Source organism: Aphelocoma coerulescens, chromosome 4A (assembly GCF_041296385.1).
Source record: "Aphelocoma coerulescens isolate FSJ_1873_10779 chromosome 4A, UR_Acoe_1.0, whole genome shotgun sequence".
Lineage (NCBI taxonomy): Eukaryota > Metazoa > Chordata > Aves > Passeriformes > Corvidae > Aphelocoma > Aphelocoma coerulescens.
The window spans coordinates 14,606,436-14,623,101 of NC_091018.1; the positions used below are offsets into that span (position 1 = coordinate 14,606,436).

At 52.1% G+C, this 16,666-nt stretch overlaps 1 protein-coding gene across 1 annotated transcript in view; it reads left to right on the forward strand.

Annotated features, from left to right (window-relative positions):
* Nucleotides 1-1,734: 1,734 nt before the first annotated feature.
* The window catches only part of CD99L2 (CD99 molecule like 2), a 31,158-nt gene continuing 16,226 nt past the window's right edge, over nt 1,735-16,666 (forward strand). The window contains exon 1 of the mRNA XM_069015442.1: nt 1,735-1,834. Within this exon, the coding sequence (XP_068871543.1) occupies nt 1,777-1,834 (58 nt within the window). The 5' untranslated portion in view covers nt 1,735-1,776. The remainder of the gene's footprint in view (nt 1,835-16,666) is intronic.

The window sequence follows — 16,666 nt, forward strand, 5'->3', positions numbered from 1 at the left end:
ATGCTGTCCTGCTAGTTTCCTTTAGTTTGACACGAACGGGACTGTAATTCTGAATTTCTCTTTGTATAAACAGGGAGAGAGGCAATATTGTCAATGTACAGACGGCCGTATGTAGCAGCTGAAGTGCATCTTCTCCAGCATCGCCTCTCTGTGTCTGGGACGCCCGTCACTTCCCTCAGTTGCGGTAGTAGCAGAGAATTGCACAGCACAGACGCGTCTGTAGCTCCGATGACACGAGCGTGCCCAACTACACTAACTCACAGAAACGCACCCGGTGTGGGTTTGAGGGACCTTGCCCCCGCAAGGAAAGGCACTTTGGAGCCTGCAATTTGCTATGTGGCCATAGATGAAAGTCAGAAATACAGCATCCCTGCCCCTGTTATCCCACCGTATCCTTCAACCCAGGCGCTTCTGCAGAGGACAGGTACCCCCCATGGTCTGCTTGCCTACTATCTTTTCAGGTAATGTTTTCACCAAGGACAAAAAAAGGGCTTTCTGGTCCCAAGGCAGTCCTGACACTCGGCTGGAGCAGCCGCGAACAGCAGCGTGTCCCAGCTGCTATGAGGTGACACGGGACTACGATGTCCCAGACACTTCTTCAGGCTCTCAGTCCCCGTTAAAGCTTCAGGAATGCCTCCTAAAAATAGGCTGCATCCTCATCCCCTTTTCTGTAGCAAACAACATATAAATATCCCAAAGAAGATGGTTACTGTGTTATTAACAATTCCCTACCCCCCTTCAAAGAGCCAGAGAGAAGAGGGTCCAGCACCCGGTGGACAAGGGGGAGCTTGTTTGCTTTGCCGAGGAGGCGGCTGAGGGCAGCTCTAACAGCGGTTTACAGCTACTCAAGGGCTGTTATTAAGACGACAGAGCCAACACAGCTGGGGGTGATGGCTAAAGGGTCAGTGGGAGGGGCAGACTGAACCCAGGAGAATCTTCTTCCCAAGGTAGAGGGATAGCACGACCACTGGTCATCTTAAGGGAGGTGGGAGAGCTTTCAGCCCTGGAAGTTTTCAGACGTGGCTGTGGCTCATGTAACCTGGTGTCCATGGGTTCCGCTCCGAGGGGGCCTTTGGGCTGGAGACCTCCAGAGGTCGCTTCCAGCCAACAATTCCATAGCTCCATAACCTCCACGTTAAATACTTGGCATTAAAGGGTGAAACTGCAGCAGCTCCTTCCTTTGTACTTCTGTACTTTCCCTGGAGCAGGGCAGAGTCCCCAGGCCCGCACCACCGCCCCACGCCAGCACCTCTGCGGCCTCCCAGCTGGAATACGCGGCTGTCCCAGCGCCGGAGGTCGCGCCCGCGGCCACACGGGGCTGTCCCTGCCCCCCGGGTGCCGCCTCCGGGCTCCCCCAGACGCGAGGGGCTGCTCCCGGGGGGTGATGGACGGTGGGGTCCGGCAGCAGCAGTCCCAACCCTTCCCCGCTTCCCTGCGCGTCTCCCCATCGCTGTTTGCCGCCCGGATCTCCCCGCTCGGGTGAGCAGATGTGCGGCTGCCGCCGGAGACAGCCCCGCTCACTCCCGGCGGAAGGATGCGCGCCGGGGCCGCATTTTCGCCGAGAGGAAGAGGCCGGCAGGTACCGGGGCTCGGCCATCCCCGGGGGGCCGCGGGGTCTCCCCTCAGCCGCCCTCCCCCCTGTGTGGGGCCGGGGCGGGGGCGCGGCCCGGCGCGGAGGGCGGGGGGCGGCGGCGCGGAGCGCCCGCCCCTCACGGCCGCGTCCCGCCCCGGCGGAGACGGGAGCCGAGCCCGCGGCAGACGCAGCCCCGCCGCGCCATGGCCGGCCGCCGCCTGCTGGGGCTGCTCCTGGCCTTCGCCGCGCTGCTGGGCGCAGGTAGGGCGGCCTGGGCCGGGCACGGCGGGGCGGCGGCGGGAGGGGGCGGCCCGGGGGGAGAGCGGGGCCCGGGGGGCGCGGTGCGGTGTGCGCATGATCGCGGCGCCGGGCCCGGCCCAGGAACGGCGGACCCCCGCCCCCGGCCAGGGGCACCCCGCGGGATGCTGCCCCCGAGGGATGCGGGGGTTGCGGCCCCCTCGCCGTGGGGGCTTCTCGGGCTGGATCCTCCCCCAGTTGCACGGAGACTGCCCCGGGAGGGCTCACGGGGCCGGAGAGATGCGGCCCGAGGAGGGGCCCGAGCTGGGAGGATGAACCCCGGGGGATCGCCTCGGGGAGGGGGCTGCATCCTTCGGGCCCCACCCTGCGCAGAGCACCCCGACTCCGCAGCGGATGGCGGGGTGCCAGCTTGTGCATCAGGGCCGGGCCGCAGACGATCCTTGTCCCCCCTTCTTCTCCTGAACCCCACCCTGGGCTCTGTCCGCCTCCGGCCCCCCTGCTCCTGCTCCCCCCGCTCGCGATGGGGCCGGTCCCGCAGCGGTACCCGCAGGTAGGGCCGCTCGAGCCCGGCGCTAGGTGACAGTGCTGGTGACGGACGCACCTCGGAGCGCAGCGTCTGCCTCCGGGTGCCAGTGTCACAGCGATGCTTAAGATGTGCGATGCTGCAGGTATAAAGCTCTGGAGCAGCCCGGGGCTCAGCTAATCCTAAACAGAGGTAGTCATGGAGTCACCGCGAAAGGAGTTTGGGTTTATCTCTCTGCTCGCTGAGCTGTTGGATTAGCGGATTCTCTGTGTGACCCAAATTTGTCGGGCTGCTGGTTGCATTCTCACTCTTTTTTGGTCCCACTGTTATTTCTGCAGATCAGAATAGTCTAACCCAGAAATCGGTCCCAGCTGAACAACAGCTAGGAAGGAAAAAAATTACCTTTTTTTTTTAGGAGGGCAGGGAGGGAGACATTAAGATCAATGCAAACTCTTTTAAGGAAACAACTCTTTGTTTCCTTAAAAAAATGCAACAGTACTCTTAAAAAGATGTTTGTTTGAATTGAAAAGAAGGGTCCTTCTAAAGGTTATACAGAGAAAATAGACAGCAATCATGTAAAAGGGCCCAGGAAAGTTTTTCTGAACAAAATCTGCTGTTAGCTAGGAGGTACCCAGCAAGTGTAGACTGGTTAGCTGATAGCATCCAAGCAGATAGCGAACCAAACCCCAAGCAGGTTTTGCTGTTGAATTAGATCAGGTTTTCCATGGGTCAGCCTGGAATTAGTTTGTTTGCATTTGGTACTTAGCTGTTTGTGCACCTGGAATGGTAACAGCATGGTACAGAGTTGCTTATGATGACCAGGTTAGCGGCTGCATTTTTAATTGGTGGATATCTGTTTGACAGGCTGAGCTGAGATGGTGCATAAAGTCCTGATTTTAGGTTAAAATAAAAAAAAATCGGATTAGTCAGTACTAAAGCTATTTGCATTTTGTGTTTTTTGCAATATAGGCAAACAAAAATGCTGTTCTGTTTCATTTTGGAGCTCTTGGGCTGCAGGGTCCAGCTCTTAAATATCATTGGCTGTGTGTTTGTATCAAAATGAATTTGACTGGAGCATTCATAAATCATTCCTGCCAGCATGAGGCTTCACAGGTAATTGAACAGCATTAAGTTTGTCTCCTCTCCGAACTGCTTTAAATTGCCTCTCCCTGGCAATCACTGTGCAAGGGGAAGCGGGCTCTGCACTTGCGACCTCTCCCGTGCAGAGCCTTGCCGACATGGGACACACCGAAGCGAGGGGCTGGTGTGCGACACAGCCTTTCCACGTGGCCTCTGGTTCCTCCCCCGGTGTATTCCAGCAGTGGCTCTCGCAACCCGTCATGGGTACCTGCTCCTCCCCCCTCCCCCCCCCCCCCCCCCAAAATGTGTTGGAACAGTTTTGCAGTACCCTGGGAGAGCCTTGGGAATCCTTCCCCCCCAGAGCACTGAACTGGCCTTTTGGATACCAGCACAACCTTCCTGCCATCATCCTGTACCCGTGGGAAAATAACAGGTGATTGGAAGGCAGTGGGTTTCCCAGGCAGGGCGTTCCAATGCCATTTCTTCAGAACAGCAGCAATAGAAATCACACTTCTTCATTGCCTCTATTTCCCAGCTTGTTTTTTGCCTTCTTGTTCTGAAACAGTTGCTCCAGCAGTGTTGAAGGTGGGCTGAGGGCAACCCCGTCTCTTGGAAGCTCGGAGACTTACAAATTACCAAGAACTTAGGATAACAAACAACAGCATCAGTACTTAGCATGATTCCTGCAACTGACGTCCAGATCCACCACTGACACAAGACTGATGTGTGTCTTGTCTGTGACTGTCCAGTAAAGCAGGAGCAAACTTCACTTTTTAATTGAAAAAAAATGGCTTTGGGTTTCTTTTTGATCAAATTCTAGTGCATTTCCCTTCATTAATGACTGTGTGCTTCAGTGCCCTACCCGTGGGCTCTCGGACACAGCCGTGCTGCATCCGTCTGTGCCTCCGAGCTCCCTCTGCCCACAGCCCGTCTGTCTGTGGCTGCAGTGCTGGAAACAGGCATTGCTTGCAGGGCACCAACCCATTTTCCAGTGCTGCTAAACTCTGGCGTATTCCCAGGGTGTTGGGAGGGCAGAAGCATTAAAGTATTTTGAGACAGTGGAGAAAACCAAACACCCTGCAAAGCCGCTTGGCTGCAGCCAGAGGCAAGCATTCCCTATGCCAGCACGTTGCACGGTGTTTTAAATTCACAGATCTGTGGCTTTTCCAGAAAGTAGTTATGGTTCATGTTTATGAGTCATCCAGGGATAGTCACGTGCTTGTGGAAAACAGTAAGACAGGCAAACAAGAAACTCTCCACCCTTATTGTTTTCCCCTCTCCTCACTTTCATAAGCCAGTACAGAAATGCATGGATGTGTTTTCATGGAAAGCTGGCACATTTGACATCTGAGGGCTTTTTGAAGGGAGTGCAAGGTTTCCTCTCGCAGGCCAGGCAGAAGGGGCACGTGCGGTTTTTGTGCTTTATGTTGTGTAAGAAAAGGTTGAAGAAAAACTTCACTCTACAAACGGTGATGGGTAGTTGGGCATGTCCTCCAAAGTTGCCGTCTCAGCACTGACAAGCGACTCTCTGTGTTGTTACACGTGTCTTCACAGGCAGTGTCTCACAGATCACCTTTCCTCTCGAGTGTGACTACAGTATCCCACCAGCAATTGCAATAACTACTTAAATGTGAAAGCAGTACTAGGCAGTATGATGAGCTGTATATAACTGTTGCACCGCTGGCTGCAGTCACTGCGGGCGGCTCCCCTGCACCAGCTCCGCATGGCAGTGCCCAACAGAGAGCACGGAGAAAGCAGACTGGAGCCATCTCTTTTCCAGATGTTTTTTCAAGTCTCTGGACTCCACTTTGCACTGGGCAGCCATGGATACAGCTGGCAGAAAAGGGGGTGCCACTGCCAGGTAACCCCATGTCTTTGTGCCCTGTCACTTGCCAGGGTCACTTGACACAGATGTGCTGCAAGAGTTGCGGGGAGGAATTAATTAGGAGCAGAAGAGAAAGGCTTGGTTTGGCATTATTGTCGAAACTGAAGGAGATAGCAGCATTGTATAAAGCTGCTAAAAATCTTTGTTATAATACATTATTGTGTTATTAAAGTTATAATTACCAGGTATCAGCGGCGAGTCAAAGTAATACATTTAAAGTATAATTTTTACTTAGTGTCTTTAGTGTGTATGACAAAGCAGGAGAAGCCAAATTGGTTTTCTTACAAATTATCTCTGATCTTTGAACAAATATGCATTAATTAAATGTGCCATGCTCAGATATTTATGTACATAGCTGTGGAAATAATTAATTTCCATAGTTCTACTTGTATTTTGAAACTTTTTCTTCTACCAGCCTAGTGATAAATGTACTTGGAAATGGCTGTTTAACTCTTGGGGTTTTTTTCCCCGCTCTAAAAAAATGTGATTTTTTCCTTCCATCTGTTGCAAACATTTCAGCCCTTAAAGCACATAAAACAGAAGTGTGTATTGATCTCCTGAGTTGACTAGAATAAACTTTTAAAACTGCTTGGTTTAAACCCAAATTTGTTTTCTTCTTGGAAGAATATCTCCTGAAGGTTTAAGGCATTGACTTTACAATTAACTGAAGGAAAAACTGGGATTTTATTAGACAGTGCTTCTGAAGCCATTCTAATAACAAAACATATGTTTAATAAACTACATAACACTGATGGCAAAGAGAAAACCTTTGCAATAATTCCTTCGTAAGCTGATTGATATAATTCACAATCAGTGGAAGTGCTCGAATAGAGGAAAACGGGAGAAAATGAACATGGCACATCAAAATGTAGAACATGAAAGGACTTTGAAAGGGAAACTTCAAAGTTGGGGATCCAGATGCTGGAGTCACTAGCTGTGATTTAGGATGTGAGCACGGGAACGTGACTGCTGAGGGAACAACACTTTTGAGAAGGAAATACAAGCCCGGTAGCCATGGCAAAGAGAGAGGTGAGCGCTGCCTCTGCACTCGCAGGGATTTCAGTGGAGCTGCTCAGGGTCACCTTTGGGTTTGATCTTCTGAGAGCTCAGCCTGCTAGTGCGATGGGGGAGAAGTTAATGCTAATACATATTTACAAAATTGCCTTGCAGTCACTCCAAAATCCTTTTCCTTTGCTTTTCAACCTTGTCTAGGAAACACAGGAACTTATTGTGGGAGGAGAATGGGGGCCACAGGCAGAAAGCTGATGCTGAGTGTGAGCTCTGCTTCCCTGAGTTACCTGACCACATAAGCAGCATCTTCAGGGAAGGAGAGGGCCAGGTTGCTGTAGGGATCTGGTGCTGTCACCACACACATGCGTAAAAAAACCAAAGTGAGTAAAACCAGAGGCATTGGCAAGATTTTGGAGGTGGTGGCTCAGACAGGGAGGAGGGATGCTGGGAACTGCATCGTTCTGCTGTTGGAATGCTCTGCAGGCTGGTACGGGGTTGTCTTCAGCAAACAAGGTGCTGGGAAAAGAGAGCTGCTCAGCATTTTGTATGTCCATTGAAATGCTCTCTTTGCCTATGCACAAAGAAATCTGGGTAAAAAGAACTTGTCAAAGTTGGAATAATCTTACTGAAATCCTGCTTCAGAAGGACACGCTTGGAGTTGGGTGTTCAGGGGTAACTGCTGCTCTGGCTCTGGGAGGGTAGAAGGTGTGGAGATCTACTTAACAGCTTTTTACCTGCTAGGCTCGTAGTTCAATGCTTTAGAAAGCCTCGGGCAGCCTAGAGAGGTAGCACGGGCAATCCAGCATTTCAGTAGCTCAGCAACAGAAGGCAGAAGCTAAACAAGCAGAAGAGGTTTCCAGCCCCAGCTGTGGATGGCAAAAGAGGTGCGTGTGCTACAGAACAGATGTTAGATAGCTGGTAAGATTTTGAACAGCACATTAGTCTGTGTCCATAAAGCATTGTCTGCTGATGAAAGTGTTCTTTCAGGAGTAGGAGCTTGGGGAATGTCTCTATTGTAATGTCTGATCTCCATATGGTCTCTCTATGGGGTGAACAGCAGCTTGGTGGGACATCTCTCTGGTGACCAGACACCTCCAATCAGGTGTTCCTGCTACTGCAGGACTTGGATCATCTTTCCAGACAGTAAAATCTGAGTGAAAATAATGCCAGACTAATGTAGACTCTGTCTACCTCATTTGGAGTAAAAACCTCCCCAGGTCCCATCCTGCCATCTGGTACACAGCCTTTTTGCTGGGTTTCCACTACAGAGCCTGAAGAGGTAGAAAGACCCAGAATTGGTGCAACTTCACCTAGCGCAGTTTATTACCCTAGAAGTTCTTCTGGCCAGAGAATCAGTTAGGTTGGAAAAGACTTCTTGAGGTCATTGAGTCCAACCTGTGACCAAAGACAACCATGTCAACCACACAATGGCACTGAGTGCTGCATCCAGTCTCTTAAACATCTCCAGGGACAGTGCCTCCACCATCTCCTTGGGCAGTCCATTCCAATGTTTAATCACCCTTTCTGTGAAGAAATTCCTCCTAGTGTCCAACCTAAAATCACCATGCAACCTTATGCAGAAGAGGCAACGCTAGGCACAAGAGGTTGCATCCCCCCAAAATCAAACCATCCCATCCCGGGTGGTGTTTCCAGCTGGTGCAGCCTGCTCTGAGCCCCTGCTCAGCCCCACGCAAAGCCCTGCTTCATGACCCAGCCACAGGCTGGGTTCTGCCCCAGGTGCTTCCTCTGGGGTGAGTGTTCAGCCTGGCCCCACTCACTGGGTCCCAGCTACTGCTGCTGGTGACAGACTGTCTCTTGCACTGTCAAGTGACACTGAGCCCATGCCATTTGGTTCTGTGTAATTATTTGCCAAGAAACTGGAATTTGTTATTTCATCCCCCCGCCCCCCCGGACAGCACTAAGCTTTGAGCTCATGTATGCTTTTAAAAACACCCACAGATCCCAAACATGTCTTTCACCTCGTGCAGAAAATAGAGAATTTTTAAGTGAGGTTAAACATATGTTTGAAAAGAAAATGTATTTCTTCTTTCTATTTTGTAGCGATGGTCTTAACTGAGTGACTTATGTAGATACTTTCACAGAGAAAATCTCAGAGCCACAACAGTTTGCAAACAGTTGGGTTTGTAAGTCTTGGTGCTATTTCCTCTCCAAGTTGGGTCAGAGAGAGCAAGCAACCTGTTGAGGGATTTCTCTTTGAACTCAGTGAGCTCTTAAGTTCTATGTTTAAATTATTTCATGCTACATCAATAGCACAGAGTGCTCTGATTATACAGCACCTGTTCCCCTGGTGATGGGGATGCAGTATGGGATCCATACTGCATCTGCAGAAGCTGGATACACACCCCAAAGTCTCCTTTTCAGAGACTTCTCCAAGCTCCTCTATGAAAGTGAGGAGCCAAACTCACCTTACTGAAAACAAGCTGTTGTAAAAGGCCGAGGGATGTGGCACAGCTTCCCTCGCTGTGGGCGAGCCAGGAGGGGTGGGCTCACAGCTGCTGTCTGGGTGGTTAAAAATCACCACCAGTTCCTGTGCTGCCTGCTCAAAATTATCTCCAGCAGATCTTTGGTACTGCTTCTTACTTGGGGGGTGCAGCTCTCCACCCTGCTGTCTCTCCATGCTGTCTCCTTCCCTCGGCAGCACCACCTGGATCTGGGATGCTCCAGGAGCCGCAGAGCCGCATCACCCAGAGCACAGTGGGAGTGTGGGTGGGCGAGGAGGGTGCAGGCAGTGAGCAGCACGGGCTGGAGTCTCAACCGCTCCCCACCCGACCCGAATACCCCATGTTTGCGTGGGGAGGTGCTGTGGGAAGGCGGGGACAGCAGTGGCCAGGAGGGAGCCCTGCAGTGCAGCTGCGGTGACAGGGCAGACAGATCCCCCCAGCCAGAGGAGAAGGCTGAGCCCCCCATGCCCTGCCAGAGCCCCGCTCCATCTGTCAGCGTTGCCCAAGTCTTCATTCCCACCACTGCTCTGCTTCTGTTTTAAATAGCACAGTGTGACAGGAGCATCACATCCCAAGTGATGAATCAGCATTTTTACCGTGTAATTCCCTATTTACCTACTTTTAACTACAGCATCTTCTCTTGATCTTTATCTGGTGAGAATGATCTTTTTCCACTGGGAATCAGGTGATAAGCATTTAATCTCCTGCTTCAGTTTTCTTTGGGCTCCTGCATCACTGACTTTGTCATCAGTTGTTCTTCACTGGATTATGAACAAAATGCTTTCATGCCACAATTTGTTGTCTGGTTGATAAACAGGCATCTTTGGCCGTAGGCAAATTAATGTGTAAGCAGAAATCAAATGGCTAATGTGAATGTACATCGTAGTCTTTCTGGGTGGACAGCAGGCAGGAAAACACAGAAGCAGCTGTTGTGGTGTAATCCCAACTGGCAATTCAGCCCCACACAGCCATTTGCTCACATCCCCTACGTCGGGATGGGGGAGAGAATTGGAAGGGTAAAAGTGAGAAAACCCATGGATTGGGATAAAGGCAGTTTAACAGGTAAAGCAAACCAAGGGATTCATTCCCCCCTTCCCAGGGCAGGCAGGTGTTCTGCATCCCCAGGACAGCAGGGCTCCATCACCTGTAATGGTGCCTTGGGAAGACAAACACCATCGCTCCAAATGTCCCCCCTTGCTCCTCCTCCCCAGCTTTACATGCTGAGTGTGGTGCCATATGGTCTGGGATATCCCCTGGGTCAGTTGGGGTCAGCTGTCCTGGCTGTGTCCCCTCCCAGCTCCTTGTGCCCCCCAGCCTCTCTCTGGTGGGGTGGGTGAGGAGCAGGAAAGGCCTTGGCTCTGGGTAAGAACTTCTCAGCAACAACAAAAACATCTCTGTATTATCAACATCATTTTCAGCACAAATCCAAACCACAGCCCCATTCCAGCTGCTATGAAGATAATGAACTCTACCCCAACCCAAACCAGCACGTCCCCCAATTTTCAGCCCTGCACCCACAGTTATAGGAGGAAAAAGGAACTTGCTGTGTTTTTTGACTTTCACTAGGAATCTCAAACCAGATGAGCTGGGGTCCATGTCTCCCACTCTCTGCCTGGTAAGGCTGGGTGAAGTCTGGGGGCAGGGCACTTGGGGACAGGGAGTACCAAGGTTGCCCTTGAGTCGTTTCAGCTCAGATCCTGCTCCTGCTCCCAACCTGCCTGTCCCTGACAGGACTGGCTCTCAGCAGTGCTGCACCAGACCGTGGCTGTCTGGAGAAACCAGGCTGGTGCCTGCTGGGCAGTGGGATCATGGCACCCCCACGTCTCCCCTTCCCTTGCTGCCAGGGCAGTAATCCAATTTGCCAGCAGAGGCCTGCACACAGCACCTGGTGGGGACAAACCCGAGCCCAGGGTGACACTGTTGTTTTTTCTGTCACTGAAAAGTCATCTTAAACCATTCTCTATCCTGTGCAGTTGGGTCAGTGCTAATTTCCCCTCGGCCTCTTGCAAAGTGACTGGGGTGTGGGAATAAAATAATGATGCTCTCCACATCCCTTCCCCTTTAGGTATATAAATTGTTCTTCCTCAAAAAAAATCCCAAACAAACAGCAAGAAAGTGGAAAGGAAAACCAGCTCCCTTTCTTACCAGATACACCTTTAAGTTATTGAGGTTTACACCTGGGGCATTTTCCCACAGTCCCAGGGAGGGTCAGAGGTTTGCAGAGCTCCTGTGAGGGCTGGGACAGGCTAAGCTCCCCCCTGCCCTCCTTAGTCCTTGGCCACAATGTTCTGGTACCCACTCCAGGCATGGAAAGCTGGGCATCACCCCATCCTCATCACAAGTACAGAGCTGGGCTCAGGCATACCCCAGAAGGGGGAGAACCTTAAATATTCGTGCTCTAAACCTTTCAGCTTTTTGCTCCGGGTGCAATTGATCCTGGGCTAATTGAAAGCCAGTTTTGGCGGTGGTGCGGCAGAGCTCTCTTTGACACAAACCTCAAAGAACAGCAGTCGTATTAAAGTTGCTTAGAGAACATCACTTGCTCCATGCGCAGAGATGGCAGAGAGCCCTGGAAACCTGGAAAGCTTTGAGTGCTGATACTGAAGAAAACTGTTTGGATTGGCATCTTGTGTTGCCAGAGCAGGGCTCCCTGGTCTCGGACCGTGCTGGGATGGAAGAGCTGCTGAAACAATTGTTTGTTGTGGAGTCAGAGAGAGGGCGCTGCTGTGGAGCCAGAGATGGGGCAGCCCTGACCATCAGCTGCCGGCCCAAGGCATTTCATGGGAAACCCCCACACAAAGTCTTTCCTGGCCGTGGTCCTGCTGACCTTGATGGAGCTTTGTTTTCCGTCGGAGCTGTTCAGGGTTGCTTCTGGCACCCAGAGGTGTTTGTCTGTCTGTGGTAGGGGCTCTCAGCTTTCAGGAGTTCCTTGCAGCCTCCATGCCGGCCCCTGGTAAATAGGGCAGGCTCTGGGCGAGCCAGTTACCAGATGCAGCTGTTGGCAAAGAGAAATCAAGGGCGCTTCCCTCTGTGGTTTTAAATCGTGCTATGGAGGAGCGGGAAAAGCTGTGCAAGAGGGCAGCAGATGAGAAACTCCTCCCTGCTGTGTTTTTTGTCTGGTATCTGCAGAGGGACCTACTGGCAGCTCCCAGTGTGGCTATGGCAGCAGAGACTGAGCCCCTGGCTGCTCCCCTGGGGCTGTGGGACACGGCAGGGTGGTGCTCCTTCTTTAGGTGCTTTGGAAGCAACCTGGAGGTCTGTCCTTCCACACCAGATGGGGAGAAGATGCTTTTGGACCTTCGTGCAGCCCTCAGCATGATGGAGGGTGGATGGGCATTGCATCCCTTGAGCATCCAGTGTCTGGCCAGGCAGGCCCCAGTGAGGGCTCACCTTCTACTCACCAAACACCCTTTTGGCCCTGCCCCACATCGTGGTGCCAGTGATGTCTGCTGGGAAGGAGCCTGGTGCAGGCTGGTTTTGCTGGTCATGTTTTCCTCACCAGCTCCATCATCCCTGCTGAGTGTAGAGCTTATCAGGTACTGCTGCCAAATAATTTATATGATTCCTAGTAAGTCTGGAAATCAAATTGCAGCAGACACCTGTTTCTCGCGCGGCTGCCCCGGCGCACAGAACCACGGTGTTATCCTGTGGCTTAGAGCCCAAGTGAGGCGTGTTGCCCTGAGCTGCAGACTCCAGAGCTTGCACTGGGGCTGTGCTGCCTCTCCTGCCCTATCCCGGGGCACCGGCTGGAGGACAGGGCAGAGCTGGAGTTGTCGTGGAGCTGAGGTTCCCAGCAGGGACCCAAGGGCAGCGTGGGCGTTAGAGCCTGCACGGGTCAGGACGGCAGTGCCCTGGCTGTAGTGGAGGCTTTTAGGCATTTCCCTTAATAGGTTTCAAACACAACCACCAGCAGTCCCTCCACAAAGAGAAAGTCTTCATTATGCAAATTCTCATCTTAAAGCTTTATTCATGTGCTTCCTGGCAGGCTTTCCTTTAATCTCAAGAGCGAGATTGCTTGGAATTACCATATACCCTTGTTAATTGCATTAAAAAAAAAAAAATTCAGCAGAGGTTGTTTTTGCCATAATCAAGAGTGATTTTTGATTAGTACTTCTGAAAATCAAAATGTTTCACTGAGAATAGAGAGCAAGGACAGCAGCATTCCCTCATCCCCCACGAGGAGCAGGGGTCATCCCAGCTGGGGGAATGTGTCCCACTGCTCTTGACTGGTCATACCCTGGGCTGGAGTGATGTACCCCCAGCATCAGCTGTTGGTCCCACTGCTGGGGTGGATGCAGGGGACTGTTTTCTCTCACACTTAGAGCCCTTCCAACCCTTGCCCTGGCAGGCTGCTGACAGCTTGTTTGTTCAGGGCAGCCAGTCTTCCCTGGCAGCAGCCGAGGAGATAGATTGGAAGTTCAAAGTCTGCTTTTCAAGGCAGAGCTGCCTTGAGGAGGATGTCTGAGCTGAGGAGGCAGCCTGGCCTGCTGCAGGGAGCAGTGCAGCTGCACAGAAGCTGTCCTTAGCCACCTGCCCCACCAGCACTGCTCCCAGAGTCTGTGTGTGACACCCCAGCTCTGAGGAGCACTGCTCTCCCTACACACACACAACTGTGCTTTGGCCTTAGCAGTCAGCAAGAATTTGGGATTCACAAGTAAATTTCCCACACATTTGGCAGTAGCTGGGGCCAGTGGCTGGACAGCAGTGGTGAAGGCATCAGCAAGTCCAAAGCTCTGCTCTATCCTGACTGGGATCACTGCTCTGGCCGGTGGTGTTGTGCCATTTCCTGCACCAGGAGAGGTCCCTGGGGACCCTCGGTGGTGCCCCAGGTACCCCAGCTGCTGCAGGGCAGACCCGTGCCCATGGAGGAGCAGCCATTTACTCCCCACAGACTTTTGGGGCTGTGTCTCTGCTGAGATGGCAGAAACCCCACTGCAAGGATGCAGCCCAGAGGTCCAGGGCTCTTCTTCCAAACTCCTCCTCCCCCAGTGCCCTGCCCAGAGGTCCCAGCACGGCTGTGGGTGCCCAGCCTCAGGGAACCACCTATGTGTGCCGACATCATGACTTGGAACCAAAAAGATGAGGTTGGTCACTGGGGACACCCTTTTGGCTACCTCAGCACTTGCTTTCCTGCTTTCCTCCTGCTCCCCCGCCTGCTGCGTCGCTCCTAAGGTGGATGCATAAAAGTCAGGCAGTTGGAATTACTTTCTGCTGCCCTTGTACCTGCTTTGCATTCTCCCCTAATCTCCCGGGCTGTCAATCTTGTACCATCTCATGCTCTCTATTCCCAGGGAAGCTAAACACATATATATTGCACAAAGAGATCCGTGGGCTGGCGCTAAAAATGGAATACACCTCGCTCTGACTGCTGCAGACGGCCTGGCAATATACTGGGTGTGAATTATGATACTGTAATTCAAGCTTTGTCAAACAGTGGGGCTTAATTAGAATATATATATAATTGTAAAAACTAAAAAGCTGACGAGTACAATTGTGTGTTTGAGCTGCCTGCTACAGAAAATAATGAGGAGAGAATACATTAAGGCACAAAACCCTTCTACCTTCAAAGAGCAGCTAGCTCTGATTAAAAATACCCCCGGCAAGGCGAGGGGACTCAGCAAGAGATGGGGGAGTCTGCCGTGCTGGCTCGGCCATAACTCTCACCCCTGTTCTACAGCTTCTGCCGGACACAGCTGCAGCCTTGGGGTCCCCCCACCTCCCCACTCTGGCATTGGGGGATTCATATTGGGTGCCATGTGATGTCCCAGCTTGGTCTCTTTGGATTGTCAGATTAAATAAAAATACGGAAAATGTATCTAATTTGCCTATTCCCCCCTTGACACGGAGCTGCAGTGCCATGGATGCTCCAGTGCCCTTGGCTGGTGGCACACAGGGCTGGAATTGCCCCCAGTTGCCCCTGGGGATGCGCATTTTCTCCCAGCAGCTAAAGAGCAGAGTTCTTTCAAAGACCCAGTGCAAGGGTAGCGAAAAAAATAACCCGAAGTAGCCTAGTCATCAGCCCTGACAAGGATCCATACTGCTCCCCAGCACTGAGCAACCTGCAGGAGGGGTTTTGCATATAACTGCTGTTGTGGCCCTGAAATGGGTTGTAGGTGGGATGTCCTACGGGGAAGGTGACATGTCAGGCACGACCCTGACTCTGCTTCATGGGCATTGCAGACAACCTGTGCTGCAGCTCAGCAGCTTGTGAGTGCTGATGTGCAGGAATGGGCCCCAGCCTCTCCTGAAAAGTATAAATCCTTAATGTAAAGATACTCCGTGCTGTGCGTGGGTTCCCATCAGAGGATGGGCTTTGGAAGCTCCACTCCTCCACTGCTTGTGGAGCAGTGGCAGGGCCCCAGAAGCAAAGGGATTGCAGAGGACAGTGCAGAGAGCAGCTGTGCTGCCTCCAGAAAAACTGCATGTGCATGGTAAACATGCGTACCAAGAGCTGGTGGGGCTTTCAGTGTCTGGCCATGAAATTCCAGATTTGTTGCCACTTAGTAACTGAATAAAACAACAAGGGGAGCATTCCAGTCTTATCTGTCGGAGTGAGCAGGGGAGTTTGTGTGCCTGTGACAGCAACACTTGGTTATTGATCCATAAAAGGTGTAATATGTCTCTATAACACCCTTTGCATGAAATAGAGATGTTGTCAGCTTCCATTAACTGGCAATCTATTATTAATCCTCGCCAATGCCTAGAAGAGTCCTGGAAAAGGATGTCAGTTTGCCATGTACAGCATTGGGAAAGCCCTGGGTAGGGGGTTGTGCCAAGCACTGCAGCTCCTTGGGAAAGTTTTAGTGGGAAATTAGGTGCATTGGCAGTTTTCCCAACCCTCACTTGGGCAACATTCCCACCTCTCCCACCAGTGTGGGGAAAGCCCCCAGGATGTAGCTCCAGCCCAGGACACTTTACTGCGGGAGAGTTGCCAAGAAGAGCTGTCATCAAACCCAGGGAGGTGTAAGTGCATCTCAGCCAGTGGGTCCAGTGAGCCCCCCAAAGCCAGGCGGAGGGAGCCCACCTTTTGGGACACTGTGTTTCCTGCAGGGCCCATGTCCCCACCGGGGGGGACATCTCTGTGCAGCCCCACAACCCCCACAGCCCTTCATTGGAACGTGTGAGCTGCACACACCCCGCAGCTGTGCGCTCCCCCACTTGATGTTTGGGCTCCTACACCAGCACGGGGAGGATACACTAACACAGGGCTCAGCGTGCAGCAAGTCAGTGCCTTAATATTGACTTAATCATGGAGAGCAGAGGGAGCGAGGGAGAGGGAAGGGAGGGCTCCTGGCATAGTGATGCGAGTTGGTGCTGCCACCACATCCCTCCTGCCAGCTCACATAGTGATGGAACATTTCCCCCAGTCGGGTTGGTAACGCTTCTCATCCCGCCAGAGACGCGACGTGGGTTTCCCCTTCTGCCTATTTTTAAGCATGCTTTAAAATAGAAAGACAAAAATGACAGAGCCCTGTTGGTTCCTGAAAATCAGTAAAGACTGGGGAAAAAGCCATTCTGGGAAAGGAAGACTGCACAAAATTGTCAGACTGACAAGGCTGGGACACAGTGTTGGCCAGCACAGTGATGAGTGTGTTGAGTCTCAGCAGGGATGTTGGTGGTTTGGCAGCCCGCTGTGCAAGTCCTGGAGCTGGGCAGGTGTTTCTGAGCACTGTGGATGGCCTTGCACATTCCTGACTTTGCTCCTTTGCACTGACCACTTGTTAACCCTGCAGCTTCACCCAGGCTGTCAGAGCAGGAGAGCATGGCCTGTCTCACAGTGCCAATATTTCACCAGCAATAAGGCTGAAGAGGGAAAGATTTTGGGAAGGGAGCAGAGAAGCATGGAGGGAGGCTGAGGGTGGCAGACACACCCT